Genomic DNA, 13,796 nt, shown 5'->3' with positions numbered 1-13,796 from the left:
AGCAACTCTGTGGAGGATAAAGTGGTAGAAAATGAATGAATGAATGATATAAATAGTGTTTATCTCAAGTTATTTGGTTTTATTGCGTTCACTAGGTGAAAGTGCAAATTAATACTATGACATTTGTACCAATAAAACACATTTAGATTGATAGATTGTGCTGAGGGCCCCTGTAAAGGCTTGAGTATTGAGCATCTTTGGCAGTGTTTAGATGAGAAATGTGACAGATGTGTGGAAAAATGAGTGGAAACAGATGTCACCCTCATCTTCCTTTGATCTATGTTCAGATTATAGCAGCAACACACTTGAATGTTGAAAGAACTAATAATTTGTCAGGATTATAAATGCATGGAATATCCCAGTGTTTTACTCACATGTGTGTTGACAGGCTTCACCAGTGTGTGCAGGACACACTTTGACTTTGTTTGGACAAGAAATGCAAGGGGACAGGTACTACACAATAATAATAATAATAATAATAATAATAATAATAATAATAATAATAATAATACTAATAATACTAATACTAATACTAATAATAATAATAATAATTGGTTAAATTTAAATGTTAAAGTATTAAGGGTTTTATATTTACAGAGAACTGAGAGAAATACAGATTAATACTGCTGTATTTATGTTTCCGCGTCTACCGGAACTTGCGTATAACAACTTCCTGTTTGCAGGTGACAGTTGGATGTGTGTGTCAGGTCAAATCTTTCGGACTCCGCTTCTCTCGTCTCCTAATCGGGACGTAATTGTGTCCACATAACGTTAACCGGCTCCCGGTCAGGCTTCTCTCGCTGCTGGTGCTGTGATGGCCTCCAGGCGGCCGGACAGCTTCGATGGGCTCGGTTACCGGGGCCGCGATGATCCGCTATACGGAGCCAGCTACCCGCTGAGGAGCGCCGGAGCCCCCGCGGAGCACTGGGTCACCACGCCGCCGGACATCCCCGGCAGCCGCAACCTGCACACCGGAGAGCGGACACCGCAGCATGACGAGCAGCTGGGGGAGCACGGAGGTCGCGGAGGGGCAGGCGACTGGGACGCATCGCAGCCCGGCGTACCACCTGGCGGTAGGTCGGCGCGGAGAAGCGTTAGCTACATGGCTAACAGGCGCAGTGATGATAGAGGTTAGCCTGTAGGCTAACTCTCTACCACTGCTTAACTGTCTGTAAATATATTTAATTAGCGACCTATTACTATCATTATCCTTAGTTGTAGGCTAAATATGTCTTATTTTGCAGGGTATTTGTTTTTTTAGTAGAAATGTCATTGTTTGTTGTAAAGCAGTCTTAATTGTTTTGTATTTAGCATGCTAACTGTTAGTTATTTAGCAAGCTAATTGTTATTTAGCAGGCACACACACAGGCTTATTAACCTTTACATAGTTATTGGACATATGAACATATAATGTCAGGATTTTCATGACTTAAATAATTACAATATAATTCACTCTCTTAGTCAAAAATGCTAATTATATATAATGATGATATTCTTTGTTGTTACAGAGCATATGAATCGATTTGCCGGCTTTGGAATCGGACTTGTCAGGTAGTTGTTGTTCCTAAAGTGAAATGACATAATGTCTCAGCTTTTCACAATAAAAGCACTGATGGAAAACTGTGTGTGTTCAGTCTGTTCACAGAGAACGTCCTCGCTCACCCGTGTATCGTCTTCCGCAGACAGTGTCAGGTTGGTTCACGACATCATCTCGTCTCTGTGGTTGTGGACGTTAGTGCGACGTTTTAACTTGTACTGACACTTTACTCGTGCGACACAGGTGAACTACCACGCCCGATGTTACCACCTGACTCCGTTCAGCACCGTCTCCGTCATGTACGCCTTAACCAAGGCTCAGGTGAGAAAACTGATCATTCTGAAATAATTTATGACACCATTGTGAATATTAGGTAAATTATCAGTTATCAATAATCAATACTGTGTACTGATCGTCTGTTCAGGGTGTGAAGTGTCTGTGGAAGGGGATGACGAGCACGTTCATCGTTCACGGCATTACACTGGGCGCTGAAGGCATCATCAGCGAGTTCACACCGTTACCACGGTAACAAACTACTGCAGTATTTACATGGTGCACCAAAATGTTACTGTGGTACAGTACACTAATACTGCAGAAATGTTGTACGTTTTCTGTCTTCAGGGATCTTCCACACAGATGGACCATCAAACAGCTGGCTGGACATTTCCTACTTAAAGGGTCAGTCCACCTTTTCTCCTCTTGATCAGGTGATCAATAATGACATTAATTTTGTGACTGATCTTTGGGTAAATATGTTTTACTCTCTTTCGCTCACTCTCAGGTTAACGGCTATGGTTGCTCTTCCGTTTTACTGTGCCAGCCTCATCGAAACAGTCCAGGTCACCACTGATGATTGATTATTGATCAAAAAACAAACTGAAAGCTCCAAATGTTACTAAATGGCGTCTTTCTTTTCTCCCCAGAGCGAAATTGTGCGTGACGAATCGGCGTCTGGTCTGCTCGACTGCCTCCGCGAAGGTGTGGCTCGACTGTTGGGCGTAGGCGCTCCCCACAGCCGCCGCCTGCTCCCTCTCAGCGCTCTGCTGCTTCCCGCCGCGCTGCACGCCATCCTGCGCTACGTCGTCATGTCCAGCGTGCAGCGAGCGGTGCTGTGGCTGCACCAGCGCACCAAGAAGCAGTGGACGGAGCCTTCCAACCCACTGGACAACTACTTCCCTGAGCTTGCGGCGGCGTGGGCAGGCGCGCTCGTGGCGGACGTGGTCGTGTTTCCCCTGGAGACGGCGCTGCATCGCCTCAGCCTGCAGGGCACACGCACCATCATCGACGCCACCGACGGCGTGGTTGCTGTTGGAAACGGTAACAGTCCGCTGGTCCTGCCCGTCAACACGCAATACGAAGGCTTCGCCGAATGCCTCCACTCCATCCGCCGCAGGGATGGAGTGGCTGGCTATTACCGAGGCTTCGGGGCGCTAGTGACGCAATATGCGCTGCACGGAGCCCTGCTGGCGGCGGCGAGGACTGTGCTGAGGCTGCTGCTGCTGGATGGGAGGCTCAGCTAAAAGTGTTGCTATGGAGACACGGCGTGACCTTCAACAGAGTCAGCTGGTCAACAGGAAGTGTCCAATGGAAGTCTCACTAGCAACTGCCAAGTGACACCATGGCAGCCAATGGGAAAACTCTGCCACCCCTGATTGACTCATCTGTTGCCATAGTAACAGCCCCCCCCCATGTCTCAGCAGTTTGTCTCACTTCCTGCCAACAACGACATGTCACAAAAGTAAAGCCAAGTCACTTCCTGTCCCAGCATGAAGTCATGACCTGTGCTTGTGTTTAAATAGTGATTGGTCACTAAACAGCTGATTGGTCGTTGGGTGTTTATTTGTATAAAGTTGTAAAAAAAAATATGGAATAAATGTAGCGTTAGATTAAATTATTTGTGATTGTTTCACAGTCATATTCCAATCAAAGGAAAGCACTGATTTTACAAAATAAACAAAATAAGTTTGTCACAAATATGAAACTGCACTTGAGCTTTTGAAAATATGAAAAGTCAAATTATCCAGTGTGTTATTCTGTAAAAGAGTCAGCAGAAATAAAGTATCATGTAAAACTGTTGCACGCTTGTTTTTTTTAACCTGCCATGTCCAATAAAGATAAAATATTACTAACATTTTTGTTTGCTTTAAATCATTTTTTTTTTTTACATTAAATGTATATAAAAAACAAATTCTTCAATTTAAATGAGTAAATAAAACTCTAAAATCAATCGGGGAAAAGGAACCAACTTTTTTCTCAAGGCGGAACTATGTAGTCGTCGCTGCTTGTTTCCGCTCGGACTCGGTTCCTCTCGGCCTCTTAAATCAAGAGTCGTCCCCGTGTGTTTTCGTCCTACGATAGTTATTATATTTTGTGTTTTCTCCGTTAAAACTCGCCTGTTTCTTACCGGACATGCCGGGTGGCGGAAGTCTCGCGGGCGGCGGCAGCTCTCTGTTCTCCGGGTTTCGGGTTCTGGGTCTTTATTCCAACCACGTGCCGCACGCGATCCGGTTCCACCAGAAGCACCGGGAGTTCTACCTGGTGACGGCGGTCGGTAAATGTCTGCACACGTACAACGTAAGAAACTTAACACACCTTTAACTCACGTGGTTACAAATACATTATTCGCATGTTTGTCCACTTAGGGCTGCCATACACTTTTAAGGGATAATTCAGTGTCTTTATATGATAGTCGTTGCAGAGAGTGTTGTGAGCGCCCCCTGCGTCAACAACCAGCCAAAGACCCAGAAAAACTAACCTTAAAGGTGCCATATGTAAGAATGTGGCCAAAAACGGTTACTACATTCAAATTCAAAATACCGAGGTCTTTTAGGTTTCGTTTTCTGACGTAACTGGCAACCCGTGGTTGCTTGGCAGCTGAGACTCTTCTGACTGCAATGATTGGTAGACGGCGGTAGGTGACGCCACATGCCAAAACATGATTTCAAAACGTAAACATGATTTGCAGTCTGCAAAAAACATTTTTAATGCAAATATTTTGTCTGTACTGTTGTTGTTGGTGAGTTCAGTTTGTTATATGAACATTATTCCTGAGTCTTTGTGACATATTAGGAGGATTTTATGGCCAGTTGCTTTAGATTTATTACACAATGCACCTTTAAAGATTCTATTCGAGGCTGTGTGTCACATTGATAACGGCTCACTCTCCTGCACCAAACTCCATAGAAAAATCTGTGTTCTTATCTCAAAGGGAGGCAGGAGCTGCTGGTCTACTGCTGCTTCGTGTGGTAACTTTGTGTCACTGATGTGACTCTGAATGAAAGAGTGCGTCATTTAGATAAAAACCGAATACAAGATTGTAAACAATCGGAGTCACAAAATGACACATTTGAACTTACCGACGGAGGCAGCAGTGGATCCTGTGAGCTCTGACGTCGAAATGCTCCTTTTCTCTATGGACTTTGGTGTGGGGGGGAGTGAGCGCTTTACACAGTGACACAGTTTCCTGTTTGAAAAAGTAAAGTTAAACATATTCTGAAGCTCTGTTTAACGTCACATGTATTGATTGATTTTCAGGTGAACAGGTTGGGGATCGTTGCAGTCAGTGAGTATTTAAACACTTTAAACACCTCGGTGAAGTTGCCGCCGCTGCTGGTTCTCTCTGTTTTCTGACTGCTTCCTGTGCTGTCTTGTGGTCGTCTAGGTAACAGCCTGCCCGATGACATCACCTACGTGGCCGCAGATAGGATGTTGGTGTTCGTGGCAGCCGGAAAAGTCGTCAGCGCCTTAGCCCGAAACAAAGAGGTTCGCGGTTAACGATTAGCTAACGACGATAATGACTCTTTCTTTATTGCTGTTTGTTTGTTTTTTTGACAGTTTTTAAAACATTTTTCTACAGGTTGTGATGCGCTACGACAGTCACAAACGGGACGTGCGCCTGCTGCTTCCTCTGGGCGATCACCTGATCTCTGTCGACTGTGGCGGCGAACTCGTCGTGTGGGACGTGCAGGGTGGTGGTGAGTACCAAGCTAGTTCTAGACATATGGCTTCAGCATGACATATAAGGCATTAAGAGTGAATAATACAACATCCTAAGGTAGTTTATAATCAATAAATGCTTTTTTGTAAAGAATGGTACTTTACTTGTAATTTTTATAAAATAAATACACGCTAGGGGTCATGGCTTCTTATTTAGTGATAACAGGAAGTAGCTGCACTTTTAAACGTGCGTTTCTGGCACATCTCCTTGTACCTGTCCTGTTACCCATCATGCTTTGCTCTCTCTTCCCCTCCCCTCAGACGAATACATGCGTCTACAGTTTGACCCAAACACCTTTGACGTGACGGCCATGATGCACCCGAGCACGTACCTGAATAAGATCCTGTTGGGAAGTTCCCAGGGTGCATTGCAGCTGTGGAACATCAAGACCAGGTGAGAGGAGGGGGTGGGGCTGGGGACGTGGCTTTTTAGGTGCTAGTTCCGCAAAAATAAGTAAACAAAGGAACCAACATAGTTGTTTCTCTTTCTGTCCTCAGCAAGTTGTTGTACACATTTACTGGTTGGTCAGCAGGGGTCACTGTTCTGCAACAGGTGAGACACACAAAAAAAAATCACATTATGAATAATTCATTAAGATGAAAAATAGTGACTTATGTTGTTCATGAAAACTCAATTTCCCAGAGTCCTGCAGTGGACGTTGTCGGCGTTGGCACGGCGACGGGCCGCATCATCGTTCACAACATCCGCATGGACGAGACGCTGATGAGCTTCACGCAAGACTGGGGACCAATCACGTCTCTCGCTTTCAGAACGGGTACGCACTCTTCGTAGAACCAACCTGACTCAATAATCCCGGATTATTTAATCCTGCAGTCACTGTACAAACCTCTCTCCCTCTCTCGCTCTCGTCAGACGGTCCTCCCATCGTCGCGTCTGGAAGTCCTCAAGGCCACATTGCATTCTGGAACCTGGAAAACCGTCAGCTGGTCGCTCAGCAGAGACACGCCCACAGCACGGCAGTCGCGGCGGCGACCTTCCTGCAGGGGGAGCCACTGTTGGTCACGAATGGAGCCGACAACGCCATCAAGGTACAACAGACGGATGTGAAAGTGTTAATCTACCTCATGTATTCATCAGCCTTTGTCTTAAGCTGATGTTGTTGTTTTGTTTTTTTCTCCAAGGTGTGGATTTTTGACCAGGAGGGGGGCGGAGCCAGATTGCTCCGCAGTCGTCAAGGTCACAGTGCCCCGCCCACAACCATCCATCACCATGGCAATGACGGGAAAAACATCCTCAGCGCAGGTAAACAAAGAGTGATGTCATCACTGTCTGATTGAATTTACATGTTTGTCACATGTTGGTCAGTGTAAACTGACTGTGTGTCTGCCCCCTACAGGTCAAGATGGGACATTACAGTCTTTCTCCACTGTCCATGAGCGTTTCAATAAGAGCCTGGGTCACGGTCAGTTCACTCACACTCATAATCCCCAAAAAAAACATAATTAGTGACAGCAGCTTTAACAGCTTGTTTTCTCTCAACCAATCAGAAAAGATGTGATTAAAACACACAGCGGTCTGAATGTGTGTGTGTGTGTGTGTGTTTAGGGTCCATCAATAAGAAGAAGGAAAAGAAGAAGAAGAAGGATCTAACATACAGCTCGTTGCGTCTCCCTGCAATCACCTCGTTTTCCTCTGGTGGGCGCTCTCTCTTTTCTCTCCCTTTATTTTCTCTCTTGCTGTGATTGACACTCTCTCTCTCACCCTGCCTTTTGATTGACAGCTACTGCCCGTCAGTCAGACTGGGATAGCATCGTTGCGTGCCATCGTGGTCGCCTCGCGGCCTCAACGTGGAACTACCAGAGGTGCACCATGGGAGCTCATCACCTGCAGCCGCCGTCCTCTCGCAGGGACACCGTTGCCACGGTAATGATGCTCAAATTGTATGACTTTCATAATGTTATGAAATGTTATTAATTGTTGTCTTTTAACATTAGCATGTAAACACGCCGACTGTTACTCACTTCCTGTTTCCAGGCAGTCGCCATCACTTCCTGTGGTAACTTCACCGTGATTGGCTCGTCAAACGGACGCGTCGACGTCTACAATCTGCAGTCCGGCCTGCACCGTGGTTGCTACGGGGACGATGAGAAAGGTATGCTCACCCGCTCAGCTCTGTGATTGGTCCTTTCTGTGTGTCCCACCGCTAACCCTGTCCTCCTGCGCCAGCTCACGGTGGCGTGGTGCGCGGTGTCGCAACGGATACGCTGAACCAGCTGACCATCACCGCCGGCTCCGATTCGCTGCTCAAGTTCTGGCGCTTCAAGACCAAGAAACAGGAAGTGGCGCTGACGCTAAATGCGGCGCCAGCTAACATGATGCTACACAGAGACAGGTAAATTCATCATTATCACAGATGGCTGATTATATTGATTATAGATGGCTAACCTTTTGAGTCCCTCTTCCTCATGGTAGCGGGATGTTAGCGTTAGCCCTGGATGACTTCACGCTGCAGGTGTTCGACATAGAGACGAGACGACTCGTGAGGAAGTTTGCTGGTCACCATGGCAACATTAACGACATGGTGGGTTGACGAACAGTAGTGATTCTAACAGATGCTCAGTCTTGTTGCTTATCGTAATGACTGACACTGGTGCTTCATCTTCAGACGTTCAGCCCTGATGGTCGCTGGCTGATCACCGTGGCGATGGACTGTACCATTCGTACGTGGGACCTCCCCTCAGGCTGGTGAGGATGGAACAGTCCACTGTTGATTTAACCTTCAATCATGAGTGAACATTTGATCATTTGTCTTTCTTCTCTCTCCAGCCTGGTTGACTGTTTCCTGGTTGCCACGGCGCCAGTGGGCGTGTCCATGTCCACGATTGGAGACTTTCTAGCGACGGTTCACGTTGACAGTCTGGGTCTTTACCTATGGTCTGAACCAATCTTGTTTTAGGGGTTTTCTCGCCTTGTTTACTTATTAATGACATCACTTATCAGCTGACCTGATGTTCTCTTCCATCAGGACCAATAAGAGCCTATGTGGGCCCGTGGGGCTCCGCCCCCTCCCGGCTGACTACCAACCAGTGGAAGAGACACTCCCGGGAGTCACGGCGGACGAACAAGAACAGGAAGTGACATCAGAGGAGATGGACGATACATATAAATCAGCTGATCAGTTAGGGGCGGAGCTAGTGACTCTGTCGCTGCTGCCGGAGTCTCGATGGAAAAGTCTGCTTCACCTCGACGTCATCAAGGTGACGCATGACGTCTTACGTTTAAGTGTCATTGGCCGCATGACGACATCATCATCAACCTGACACTGTTTTCTTCCTGTGTGTAGAAAAGGAACAAACCTGCAGCGCCCCCTGCAGCTCCGATCGCAGCTCCCTTTTTCCTGCCCACGGTTCCCGGTCTCACGCCGCAATTCGCAGTGGCTGCAGATGAACAGCAAACACAGGTACGACTCTGCAGGACTTCACCGATGTCACTGTGAGGCACAAACAGCAACTGGTACAGTGTGATTTATGTCACGTTGTTGTTGTCTTGTTACAGTCAAAGGTGCTGAGCTGGGGTTCAATGTCCCAGAAGTCAAAGTTCGCCACTGCCCTGGAGACGGCGATGGAGTCTGGGTCATGTGAGTCTGAGAATCTGAAATTCATACATCCTCTTTAAGCGAATGTTAGCATCCACCGTACTTCACTTCTAGCCAACATAATTTGACTAATTAAAGGGAGGGTTCAGGATTTTTTGAAGTGTGATTGGATCATTTCCTTATACAACTTGTAACTACACCTTTAAATGACCTATCACTCTCTCTTTCTCGCTGCAGATGATCACCCTCTGCGGCTCCTGAAGGATTATGGGCCGTCAGCCGTCTCCATGGAGCTCAGCGCTCTGACATCAGAGGGCGGAGACAGCAGCCTCCTCATGGCCTTCATCCACATGATTGACAGCATGTTGTCGAGTGGGCGGGACTTTGACCTGGCTCACGGTTACCTGGCGCTGTTCCTGAAGGTCAGCCAATGAGAGATCAGCAGAGCATCACGGCGCGTTGTTCATGTTTGTTGTCGATCGGATCATGATATGTTGGTGTGGTTTTTTCTCTCCCCCAGACGCACCTGCGCTCGCTGTCACAGGATCCCGTCGCCATGGAAACATTGCACCGCCTGTCAACGCGGCTGGAGGCGGGCTGGGCGGAGCTACGAGCCTCGTTCGACCAATCACTGTGTCTACTGTCGTACGCCAAGAGTGCACTGCTGTGACACGCTCACACTTGTTTTTTAATAAATAGTTGTTTGACGTCAGCTTTGCTTCAAGGCGTCATTTCACACTTTATCCTCCTCGCGAGGAGCCGTATAGAGGTGCTGGTGCCAATCCCTGCTGACATTGGGCAAGGCAGGGCCAGAGTGTCCTCCCCCCATCTGTGAGGAAACTTTTGTTTGGACACTGAACCTAGTTCAAACTATTTTAGCATGTTTTCGATAGCGTCTTTGTAATATGGTTTACAGTTTCCTGGATCTCCGTTTGTTGATGGCGCAAAGTTGAGTTGTTATGAAAATCACAGATCATAATTTTACTGAAAGTTATAAAATGTAAACTTTTATTTTACTTAAAAAAAAAAAAAGAGGAAAAACTACAGAGCTGCAGCTTCCGTCTGCGCCGACATCACGACCACATCACTCAGACAGCCACAGTTTGAAGGTTCGGTCGTACGAACTGGTTGCGATCAATTTCCCGTCGGGCGACACGTCGACGCCCATCACCTGAAGACAAAATCACATTAATGTTATTAATGTGCACAATCTTTCCTACACGGACAGATCACAGAGTGTAGCTTACGTACCTTCCCCTCGTGTCCAGCGAGAGTCTTCAGAGGCGTCCACCCAGGGTGAGTCCAAATTTTAGCCGTGTTGTCATAAGCCCCGGACAACAGGAAGTGACCGTCGGTGGCTACGAACAAACAATCATTACCGGTTAAATATACTACGATTATTAAAGAGTCGTAAGAAAGAAAATACAATTTAGTTTCTTATTTACGTTGAAAGCGGACAGTAGACACCAGGTTCTGGTGGGCGGGAATCGTGTACAGACACCTTCTGTTTCTCAAGTCCCAAACCTTACAGGTGTTGTCACCACTTCCTGATGCCAAGTGATACCTGAGGAAAGAAAAATGTAACATTACATCACTGAGGTTGAAACAAATAAAACATGTAAATCTCTGATCAGCTGTTGAGTGTCTGTTTTTCTGACCCGTTTGGAGAGAAGTTGACGCTGTAAATCTCCTTCAAATGTCCCTCGAGGAAAACGACACATCGTCCAGTTCGAAGATCCCAAACGCGAGCGAACGCATCCAGGCCTCTGATTGGACAACACAAGATTAGCATTAGTCCAATTATAGCACAGTCTCGAACAGTGTAGTACATTTTAAAATGGTGGAGTGCAGTACACTACAGTATAGTATGAAATACCATCTAGTATATAGTGTAAAAGTAGTGTAATCCATATAGAACAGTTCATAGTAGAGTGTAAGTGTCTTGTTCAGTTTGTAGTACAGTCTAATGTAGGTTGGAACATTGTAGTACAGTATAGTAGCATAAAACAGAATAGTACAAAGTACAACACAGTACAGAGTTAGTACTTTACCCAGTAGCTGTCAGTGAACCGTCTGGGTGGAAGTGCAGGTCGTGGACTCCTTTGCTGTGACCTTCCTGATGGAGGATTTCCTCCTGAACCTCCAGGTCCCACAGACGCCACGATTTGTCGTAACTGCACACACACACAAACACACACAGCATGTAAATACTCTGTGCGAGTATTAGTACACAGAACAGCGATGATAACAGTGCGACACCGGCTTACCAGGTCGTTCCCAGGAACCTTCCAGATGGATGCCAGGTTATCCGTGACACGCGGTCATCGTGACCCTCGATGTCCGCCACCGGCTCGTCGCTATGGTAACCAGGGACACAGCAATTAATGACCATGTAAAGACAGATATGCTCCTCCTCCTTCTCCTCCTCTATCCCTTCCTTTATTATCACCTCTCCAGGTTCCACAGTTTCACTGAGCCATCAGTTGCACACGACGCCAGGCTGACGTCCGAGAGTTCCAGAGAGACTCCGGCCTGAGGACGGAAGACGATGGCGCCCACGTTGGTGTTGTGTCCTGACGAGACAGCGGACGGAGTCGTCATACTTTACATTAGCCCAAAATAAATGTTCACAAAGCAATAAATAAAAATGCATTTACGACACACTGTACAGTAAAACTCCACCCACCTCTGAGTGTACGAATCAGGCTGCAGTCGGGGACGGACCACAGCTTACACAGACCACTCCTGTGAGGAAGAGGAGTTTTAGCGTTAGCATTAGCTATCAAATATTACAGTACACTAATATAGCAGTGGACAGAGTCCCATACCAGGAAGCTGTAGCCAGCATTTTGGAGTCAGGGCTGAAGTGACAGAAGCTGATTGGTCGGTCGTCTCCGATCTGACTGCAGAAGTTGTTCAGATTCTGTGGAAGAAGATGGTTATTGATCATTTGTGAAATTATTGATCAGGCCATATTTTTTAAATCATTCAAAACAAACATCGGCTCACCCTCAGGCTCTTGTGCAGTTCCTGTTGCTTCATCGTCTTGGTCGACTCGGAAACCTCCTTCTGAGCACGCGCAGCGTCCAGACGCTCCACTGCCCTGAAGGACCAATCACAACTGAGTCACAACCAATCGGATCTCTCCAATATTTGAACACCGAGATAATTGTAACCATGAAAACCTTTGACAACACACACGCGACTGTCTGTCATTGGTCAATTAGTAGATGACTCACCGTGGCAGGGAGTATTTAGCCAACCAGAGGCGAGCTTCCTTCAGGGAGGTGGGGCCTTCGTGGTACCATGTCTGCTGGCACTGCAATTAGACAAAGAAAAAACTACAGTTTATTTGTGGGTACCTACTGTATTTGTGTACACGTTTACTTCTGTGTATTTGTATGCAGTTCTGCGTGTGTCCTTGTGTGTTCTGACCTCTTCCTTTGACCTCTTGGCTCGCTCTTCGTCTTTCCTGGACTTTTTCAGAGCATCTGGACCGACCACGGAGAGGACACTTCGCAGCCTGAAATACAGTCACAGGAAGTAGAAGCTTTAAATCTGGGGGGGGGGGCAAAAAAAAAAAGTACAGGAAAGACAGACACAGGAAAACAAGTCTTTCCGCACCTCTCTCGACGGTCAGCTGGTCCCTCTCCGAACAATGTGATTGGTTCGCCAAGAGCGCGGAGGCCCGCCTTGACCTCGGCGTCATCAGTGGAGACGGTGATCTGTCGTGCTCGCCGCCTCCGCTCAAAAGCCGCAAGCGCCTCCTGCTGCCGCTCGTTGGTCCGCTCCTCTATCTCCATAGTCTCGCCTGAACAGCGAAGTGTAAAAATTAGTCTCATGTCATACATCAACACATCTGTTGTTTACGACACAACACCCACCTGAGGATATGTTGATGTTTCCCGCGTCGATCCCCGCCTTCACCGCGCTACTTCTTGACGACATGCCGCCCCCTGCGACCAGGCGCTCACGCTCTTTCTCTTCCAGGCTTCCATAGTAAACGCGGCTCCTCTTCATGATCGGAGGCCCGTCCTCGTCGTCCGACATTTTGACGGCTAGTGTTTAGGACACAAAATGCTGCTGGGAAAATTCCAACACTGATGATCAGATGGGAGCACAAACAGATTGAGATGTGTTTCCTACTGCTATGGGCCTTGAAAATAAACTGTAACATGACAAAACCTAACAGTGACCATTCGTGCCATTTGAGTGTTGGTCTAACAAATAATGGCGAATGTGACAGAAATTCCACCCACAAACTTCTAGTTGAAAGTGCAGTAAATGTCATATACTTTGACTTTCACTGAAGTATCTATCACAGTCATTTCCTGGTAAAATACAAAACAGATAATGGTAAGATTTGGTTTAAAGGTAAAGTAACAGTGACTTTATGCATCATGTAACACTCAAATCATGGCCACACTCAAAGTACACACATTAACATAGCATAATGTTAGCATTAGCATCCAAACAGCGTCTTTCTCTAGCTCTACACTAACACACGCACACACTAGAACAAGTACGTAACGGGAAATGTTTATTTGGTGAAGTTAAAGCGAAAACGTTCTCATTATTTCGTTAAAATTAACTTGTTTTTTTGTTTTTACCTGAAGACAAACGAAGCCGCGGCGTCTCTCAGCACAGCACAGCACAGCACCGTGAACCGGAACGTATACAGCGAGCGCATCTGCTTCCGGGCTATG

The 13,796-nt window shown here is 46.7% G+C and overlaps 3 protein-coding genes across 4 annotated transcripts; 2 read left to right on the top strand and 1 right to left on the bottom strand.

The window, feature by feature from the left end:
• Positions 1-695: 695 nt before the first annotated feature.
• On the top strand, positions 696-3,580 carry slc25a46 (solute carrier family 25 member 46). Its single transcript, XM_083888388.1, has 8 exons — positions 696-1,073; positions 1,509-1,551; positions 1,635-1,692; positions 1,781-1,858; positions 1,962-2,062; positions 2,159-2,215; positions 2,319-2,376; positions 2,461-3,580. The coding sequence occupies exons 1-8, from the start codon at positions 815-817 to the stop codon at positions 3,055-3,057; spliced, it is 1,251 nt and encodes a 416-aa protein (XP_083744514.1). The 5' UTR covers positions 696-814; the 3' UTR covers positions 3,058-3,580.
• A 351-nt stretch (positions 3,581-3,931) lies between these two features.
• On the top strand, positions 3,932-9,760 carry wdr36 (WD repeat domain 36; the record flags this gene model as incomplete). Its single annotated transcript, XM_083888435.1, has 22 exons — positions 3,932-4,111; positions 5,072-5,099; positions 5,199-5,299; positions 5,394-5,511; positions 5,795-5,927; positions 6,032-6,086; positions 6,177-6,309; positions 6,408-6,583; positions 6,677-6,797; positions 6,892-6,957; positions 7,101-7,190; positions 7,276-7,418; positions 7,530-7,647; positions 7,722-7,887; positions 7,968-8,076; positions 8,161-8,240; positions 8,322-8,429; positions 8,521-8,752; positions 8,839-8,955; positions 9,051-9,132; positions 9,328-9,512; positions 9,611-9,760. The coding sequence occupies exons 1-22, from the start codon at positions 3,947-3,949 to the stop codon at positions 9,758-9,760; spliced, it is 2,676 nt and encodes an 891-aa protein (XP_083744561.1). The 5' UTR covers positions 3,932-3,946.
• Positions 9,761-10,081: 321 nt separating this feature from the next.
• Positions 10,082-13,754, bottom strand: prpf4 (pre-mRNA splicing tri-snRNP complex factor PRPF4). Of its 2 annotated transcripts, none has more exons than XM_083885860.1 (15): positions 13,701-13,754; positions 12,975-13,170; positions 12,715-12,901; positions 12,526-12,613; positions 12,330-12,409; positions 12,100-12,193; positions 11,919-12,013; positions 11,777-11,835; positions 11,540-11,663; positions 11,358-11,447; positions 11,142-11,264; positions 10,749-10,856; positions 10,536-10,654; positions 10,342-10,448; positions 10,082-10,261 (listed from the first exon to the last, which is right to left on the bottom strand). In XM_083885860.1, exons 2-15 carry the CDS (start codon positions 13,138-13,140, stop codon positions 10,175-10,177), a joined length of 1,527 nt encoding a protein of 508 aa, XP_083741986.1. In that variant the 5' UTR covers positions 13,141-13,170; positions 13,701-13,754; the 3' UTR covers positions 10,082-10,174. The 2 variants fall into 2 exon arrangements, with proteins under 2 accessions (XP_083741986.1, XP_083741985.1); XM_083885859.1 differs by having other exon boundaries at positions 12,975-13,173; positions 13,701-13,738.
• Between the last annotated feature and the right edge of the window lie 42 nt (positions 13,755-13,796).

Source organism: Microchirus variegatus (assembly GCF_963457635.1).
Source record: "Microchirus variegatus genome assembly, chromosome: 1".
NCBI classification, from domain to species: domain Eukaryota; kingdom Metazoa; phylum Chordata; class Actinopteri; order Pleuronectiformes; family Soleidae; genus Microchirus; species Microchirus variegatus.
Note: the sequence above shows the minus strand (reverse complement) of the source record. Positions and strands in the feature narration are given on the sequence as shown.

Coding starts and splice junctions, on each gene's coding strand:
- slc25a46 (XM_083888388.1), top strand. CDS start 815: ATGGCCTCCAGGCGGCCGGACAGCTTCGATGGGCTCGGTTACCGGGGC. Junction 1,074..1,508: donor GCCCGGCGTACCACCTGGCG/GTAGGTCGGCGC, acceptor TTGTTGTTACAG/AGCATATGAATCGATTTGCC. Junction 1,552..1,634: donor TTTGGAATCGGACTTGTCAG/GTAGTTGTTGTT, acceptor GTGTGTGTTCAG/TCTGTTCACAGAGAACGTCC.
- prpf4 (XM_083885860.1), bottom strand. CDS start 13,140: ATGTCGGACGACGAGGACGGGCCTCCGATCATGAAGAGGAGCCGCGTT. Junction 12,614..12,714: donor CCAGCTGACCGTCGAGAGAG/GTGCGGAAAGAC, acceptor ACTGTATTTCAG/GCTGCGAAGTGTCCTCTCCG. Junction 10,449..10,535: donor GTCTACTGTCCGCTTTCAAC/GTAAATAAGAAA, acceptor GTTTGTTCGTAG/CCACCGACGGTCACTTCCTG.